Source organism: Protomyctophum parallelum (assembly GCF_964188405.1).
Source record: "Protomyctophum parallelum genome assembly, chromosome: 12".
Lineage (NCBI taxonomy): Eukaryota > Metazoa > Chordata > Actinopteri > Myctophiformes > Myctophidae > Protomyctophum > Protomyctophum parallelum.
This window is the reverse complement of record NC_139712.1, coordinates 34,215,865-34,223,166: the sequence shown is the minus strand read 5'-3', so window position 1 is coordinate 34,223,166 and position 7,302 is coordinate 34,215,865. Positions and strand designations below refer to the sequence as shown.

At 44.6% G+C, this 7,302-nt stretch overlaps 1 protein-coding gene across 1 annotated transcript in view; it reads right to left on the bottom strand.

Annotated features, from left to right (window-relative positions):
- The window catches only part of pmfbp1 (polyamine modulated factor 1 binding protein 1), a 137,856-nt gene that overhangs the window by 70,292 nt on the left and 60,262 nt on the right, over window positions 1-7,302 (bottom strand). The window contains exons 5-6 of the mRNA XM_083777761.1: window positions 4,579-4,704; window positions 472-651 (exon numbers count right to left, since the gene is read on the bottom strand). Of these exons, the coding sequence (XP_083633887.1) occupies window positions 472-651; window positions 4,579-4,704 (306 nt within the window). The remainder of the gene's footprint in view (window positions 1-471; window positions 652-4,578; window positions 4,705-7,302) is intronic.

The following is a 7,302-nucleotide window of genomic DNA, read 5'->3' as shown; positions in this document are numbered from 1 at the left end:
TCCCTGCGACATACTAGCGTCATGTCCAGGGGGTGTACTTGTACATGAAGCTGCCTCACGCTACAGAAACAGGAGATAGGCTCCTGCCCAATGGGCCTCATGGCTCGGCAAGGCTACTTACAGTATGTGCATCATCAGTGATGTGAATATGTGTTGACGTTGTGTACAGTATGTGCATCATCAGTGATGTGAATATGTGTTGACGTTGTGTACAGTATGTGCATCATCAGTGATGTGAATATGTGTTGACGTTGTGTACAGTATGTGCATCATCAGTGATGTGAATATGTGTTGACGTTGTGTACAGTATGTGCATCATCAGTGATGTGAATATGTGTTGACGTTGTGTACAGTATGTGCATCATCAGTGATGTGAATATGTGTTGACGTTGTGTACAGTATGTGCATCATCAGTGATGTGAATATGTGTTGACGTTGTGTATGACATCATCACGTGTTGTTGGCTCCTACCTTCTTTTCAGCAGCGCGCCGCACGCACGCCACTTCCTGTTGCAGTCGCTCCGCCGCCTTGTTGGCGAGACTGAGCTGATCCTGGACCTGCTGTCTGAGCTGGATCTCCTGGTCCAGAGTAGATCTGACCTGATCCAAGGTCTGCGATATGTCCTGGTGCATACACTTGCTGTTCTGGAGCTGAGACCATGGAGAGGGGGGGGGGGGGGGGGGGGGGGGGGGGAGGGGGAGAGAGAGAGAGAGAGAGAGAGAGAGAGAGAGAGAGAGAGAGAGAGAGAGAGAGAGAGAGAGAGAGAGAGAGAGAGAGAGAGAGAGAGAGAGAGAGAGAGAGAGACACACACACACACACACACAAACACACCCACCCACACACACACACCCACCCACCCACACACACACACACACACACACACACACAGAAATACAGTAAGATGAGAGACAGAGAGAAATGGAGAGAATGATAGACAGTGTATAAAAGAAGTTCAGGAAAGCCAGATTTTGTTGTGCGCCAGTGTCACACACCGAAAATAGCCAATCTACAAGCTTACCTTGTAGATTGGCTATTTTCAAGTGCAAGACACTGCCTGCAAACAAAATATAAATCAAAGCTGAGAGAGTGAGTGTGGACACACTGTCCGGCCCTCCATCTCCATGGCAGTGAATGGGAGCATCCTATTGTGTCAGTCTAGGGAACCACAGACTCACTGGTCATCAGGGCCAATAAAAGCACCCAGGCTACACATCATAAAACTGTAGGACAAGACATTTAGACTGGCCTTCCTTAAACAAGGGTTTACAATTCACACTGGGACCCTTGCAGGTCCCCGCAGGCACAGGACAATAGAAGAGAAATAGTCCCAGGGCACGACTACATTTTGTGACGATAAAACAGTAGATTTTGGTCCCCTCGGGTGTTTAGGAAGAGGCTACCCTCCCTTGAACAGTGTCATACATACACATAGACAAACATTGTCATGCTGTGAGATCCCAGGATCCTCAGCCCATGCATTGCCCTCCGGACCTTCAGATAAGGTACAGCTTCAACAGAACAGGATCTAAAGGCTCTACAGGGTTCCTCCTACACATGTTCTAGTTTTCCAGACTCAAATTCTCTGTAGATTTGTCACACCATATTTGACATCCGAGTACAAATGGCTAGATGTTTACAGTATGTAGCCTAACTAAATGTTTTCCAAATCCAACCGTTTCTGATTAGGTTATGCAAATATGCTGCCAAATAATTTCAAGAAGATTGTAGCCATGTGCTGTAGCTCATAGAAATCAATCACAATGTCACAATGTGACACATCGTGAGCTTGCAGATTGACTAAATTTTTTGTGTGTGTGTATGCATACAATGTCATGCTCGAAATAGGGACGGCATGTTGAAATTGGTACACCAAATCCAGGCAATGTTCTTGAGTTTAAACTGTATATCTTCAATCCCTATACAACCCCAATTTACTGTAATTGATGGTCATGTCATCTATAGAGAAAATAACTCACGTCCACTGACTTTTCTTCATTGATTGTTTATAAAGCAAAACATAACATGTACTTGTGAGCGCTTTTTAAGAAATAATATTATAAATAAAGTAAACTAACTGAAATGGTCCTACAGTACATACCCTCAATAGATGGAGAAAATAATATATTGTTCACTCCATGAATATATTTTCTGAATAAGAACCGAAAATGATCTTCCCGTGAATCTCTTTTCTAAATAGGAACCGGAAATGAGTCAATAAAACAATATGAATTATTTGCGCCACCTGTGACGCCTTGTTTATTCACTGTGTCCATGGACACGACGATGAATGCAGCAATAAAATTATAGTTTCCACATGCAGTAAATAGTTGACCTTTTCTAATAATTACATCACTGCGTAAATTATACATGTTCAGACAAGCATTTGTCACAATGTTATATGTGATGCTACGTGTATGCAGTTCAGAGATATTGCTGTATTTTATCTAAATTAATTAGATGTGGGGTTGGGGGGGTGGGGGGTGGATTTGATAAAGTTAAGTGAATACTCTGGAAACATAACTATTGTTCTATATTATTTTCTTTCTTATTTCCATACTTATCCAGACCTGGAAGGAAATGACTAAAATCTAATTCCATACTTTCCATACTTGTGTGTAGGAACCCAGGCTCCGGAGGGCAATCGCATGGAAAGCACTGCATGAACATATTTATATCAATATTTAATTAAATTATTGATACGTTTTTTGGGGGGACAGAATTCCGGTGTGTATATTTAACAGTATACGAGTTTGAGAAATTGTGTTCTTAGCTATGTTACTAGACACCTCTAGTGTTGTAACCATGTTCATTACAAGGCATAATGTAACTGGTGAGCCGAGCTTGACGGGTTATTGGTGCTGAAGATGTTCCGGTGCAGTAGCATTAGTCCATTAGATGACTCAAAGATCCTTTCTGTTTAACCATCAAGCCGTACCAAATGGTCATGTTCATGTGAAACACTAGTGAAACACTATAGAGCAGATCTGAATGGCATGGCGTGGTCAAGGACACAACAAATGGGTTAATTTGAGCCGAGAACACATTGCAGCCATATTGCCCATATACCTGGAGGACTCCGAGAAGGAGAGAGAGAGGAGGGGGGGGGGGGGGGTTAAGGCCATTCCATTCATCATGGCTAAGACTCTTTAATGTTCTCCATTCATTAACACTGGCCCTGGGTGAGGACAGCTGGATAAGGAAAAAAGTACAAAATAAAGAACTAAAATGAAGCAATCCAACCTGTGAGCCAGGGCTGTGAGGATACTGCAAGTTGGCACTATGATTTTAGTATAATCATAGTAGTATCATCATAATAAGAAATTGTGCAAAAAAGAAAAAGGTCATGGTATAAGGGTAATAATAATAATAAATTATTATTATTATATGTTTTATATGTTTTATATTAAAACATGATTCAAAATGATAGTTCTCATTGTGGACACTTCCGAGGTTTTCAAGTGGGCCCTGATCGAGAAAAGGTTGGGAACATAAAAAAGAAACTGTAAAAGAAAATTAGAAAAATAAAATAAATTGAATTAGCCCGCCGCCCTCCTCCCCCATGGCTAAGTGATCTTCAAAGGAACACACTTCTTTATTGTACGAAGGAGTGGAAACCCTCGGCGGAGCTAAGATTGTGTGTGTGTGTGTGTGTGTGTGTGTGTGTGTGTGTGTGTGTGTGTGTGTGTGTGTGTGTGTGTGTGTGTGTGTGTGCGTGTGTGTGTGAGCTAAGATGGTGGCGATGAGTTATTAAATATGGAGAGAGAAATGAGAGGAGGGTGGAGGAGGGGAGGAAGGAACCAAGGAGACATGATTAAGTGTGCGGGGAAGTAAAATATGAGGAGAATTCCCCCTTGTACCTCTGGATTTGATTTAGAGAAGGTTGCATGACTTTGTTCCTTATTTAAGACGAGGAGCTATCCCTCGTGTTTGTGCGTGCGTGTGTGTGTGTGTGTGGGGTGTGTTTTTGTGTCATTGCTTTAGTTTTAGTTCTCGTGTGAATATACAGTATATTTATGTTTTTGTTTGGGTAACTTTTTGTCTCTGTGTGTGTGCTGTGTACGCAGACTACGCACACAGCACACACATACACGTGTGCATGCGTGTGTGCGTGCATGCGTGCGTGCGTGCGTGCGTGCGTGAGTGAGTGAGTGGGTGAGTGAGTGAGTGAGTGAGTGAGTGGGTGAGTGACTAATTAATTAGAGCAACAGAGAGAGAGAGGAGTGTGTGTACGTGTGTGCGTCAATTTAACAAAGGTGCAGACGATCAGAAATCAGCAGAGAGTGAGCAACGTTTGAGCTACTCTATGCCGAATTGAAGTGGACTCGGCCCCAGACCTTTTTTTATCTCCCTGGAAATAAAAACGTCTGGGTTTCCGAGGCTATGTGAGCGGTGACCACCACAGGGTGACATGATGTTGTAATTTCACCTCTTCACCGAAAACTGGACTATGAAGAGGACTTGAGTGAGTGAGTGAGTGAGTGGGTGAGCTCATTCTAAGCCTTTTCTCTGATGTCCGAGGAGAAAAGCCTGCATGGTCACATGACTGAGTGTGTGTCTGTGTGTGTGCGTGCGTGCACCTCGTCTCTCAGCAGTGTATTGTGGTTGAACAGCTGTCGGATGCTCTCCTCCTTCTCAGCCAGCCTTCCGTTCAGAGACTGCACTTCCTGTTCCGCTTGCCGTGCACGTTCTTCACGCGCGTTCACCTACAGTAACACACATGTACACGTACGCACACTTTGTTTTAGGTTAAGTACATATTTGGCAAAAACGTGTGCAGTGACTTAAAGGTTAACAGAGGCATTAGTACCATCAATACGCATGCAGTGGAACATGGAAAATAGAAGCGCACGCACACGCACGCACACGCACACGCACACGCACACGCACACGCACACGCACACGCACACACACACACACACACACACACACACACACACACACACACACACACACACACACACACACACACACAGGACACTGTGTAATCAGCTGTTGTGTAATTGTTGGGGAACAACAACATGATACAGCAATCATTTCAAAGGAAGCAGACAGTGAGTGAACTCCTCACCCCATGTGTGTGTGTGTGTGTGTCCTCTTCATTAGCACTGTGTTAAATGAGCCCTGTGTTAGATTAGTGAGGAGGCCATGTAGACAGCCCCCCCCCCCCCCCACACACACACACACACGCACATAGACAGTGTGATTCACATAATATTGTGAGGTCAGGAAGACAGAGCATGCACGCAATTTCACCCAATGTGTCCCTGCTTGGCACTCAGCATTTCAGCGTTGGATTGGGGGTAAGCAGCTAATACTTGAAACATCTGAGAGCAGGGGGAAGGGTGGGGGGGGAACTATACGTTTTGGATATGAAAAAGGTACGAAAACAACAACATTGGGCTTGGCCACGGTTCGTTTTCACCAGTGTCACAAGCGGAACCTCATCTCGGAGCTATACAGCGGAGGGAGAGGTTCCAACTTCCAAACGTGGCTAGGTTGGGGCGAATGGGGCGTGTACTTGTATATCATGTGACATACTAGTGTCATGTCCAGGGGGTGTACTTGTAGATCATGGTTGGGGGTCTACTTGTAAAACATCAACATCATGGCCATACCCAAGGCGGAGTTGGCGGAAGAGCCTTTCTGTGTGGAGTTTGCATGTTCTCCCCGTGTCCCCTAGGGTAGGTGGTACCCTCACCAGTAATCCTGGTCTCTAAACTACCTCCCCCTAGCCAGCCGGGGTGCCTGATGGAGGGGAAAGTAACTGCAGGTCGGAATAACGTGTTCCTTCAACACGCTACGTCCGGCCCGGTGAATCTCCCCTGTCAGGTGAAAAGAAGCCGCTTGGACTCCTCATGCATAGAAGGAGGCATGAGGTCAGTCCGCTGCCCCGCCCCCAGGTTGGCAGAGGAAGTGTAGCGCCCAGGATTAGATAATTGACAATGGGTGAAAAAATGGGTTGCAAAATCGTGGGATAAAAATTATAGTAAAATAAAAACCATCATGGCTGGAGGATGTACTTATGTATGTATGTAAATCAAGCTGCCTCATGCTACAGTAACAAGAGATAGGCTCCTGCCCTTATATGGGCCACATGGCTTAGTAAGGCTTATAATTACAGTAACACGCAGAGAAATACTCGGGGGGGATACTTGTACAGTATTTCTATATTGTGGTATTGCTACTTTTATACTTAAGTAAAAGTACTCTCCCATGTGAAGTAGGGCTAATGGACAGTCACAATTACGGACGCTCATAAACGTAAGCTCTGGGACAGTGAGCCGAAATTAAATTAATCATTGTAAATGAATGTTCCACTGATATTGTCGTCGACGCTTACAGAGAAATTAACAGTTTTATGGGCGTGACGGCATAGCATGGTGTGTGACATTTCACTGCAGCTGTGCGGCAAAAGCACAGTCTGAGTTAATTGTATAGTGTAAGCCAGTGGTTCAAAAACTTTTATTAATTTGTACATAACTCTGAGATTGTGCAAATGGGGTCCATATAAATATGGACCAGAGAGTCCATACAAATAATAATTTGGGAACTATTAACACAAATCTTCTCTTAAAAGGGTGGGTCCCTGGCACAAACTGATGGGGGTCCACGGCCAAACACATTATACAGTACAGTATCATTTTGGAGGTCCTTGACATGAAAATGTTTGAAGACAACTGGGTTAGAGACGACAGTGTCCTCTGAAATCCATCCAACATGCCAAGGTCTTTACTTCTCTGGACTCGCAGCTCTCTATAATATCATTACATAATTAATATAGCCATTTCTCTGTGCTTTTCCTTTCGCCTCTAAGTCCGCTGCCATCAGAGATGATTATAACTTCACACTGGGGCCCCGGCCGTCTGAAGTCTAAATTCTCCGGTGGGGCAGGGGGGAAACGGTGGGGTGAGGGAGGGTTCCAGAGCCCTGGCTGGGAGTCCAAATGAAGAAAGAACTAAGATTTTGTGATTTTATTTCCAATTTGTGCTTATAAGCCACAGACCTCCATATTAGCAGAGCCCCTATTGAGAGGGAGACCTCCATCTGATCAAGTCTCATTACTTTGGCAATCAAAGTATCGCCCCCTTGGGGGGTATCCTCCCCGCCCTCCGTCTCCTGCCCTCCTCTTTTCTTTTCTCTTTCTTTCTTTCTCTCTTCTCCGTCTCTCGCCACTGAGGCGAGAGACGGAGAGCGGCTTGTACAAATCCTTGATTGGCCCGAGTCTATCCTTCATCGAGGATTAAAAATAGAAATGGAACGTTTGAGGACAAAAGGAAAGAGAGAGAGAGAGACAGAGAGAG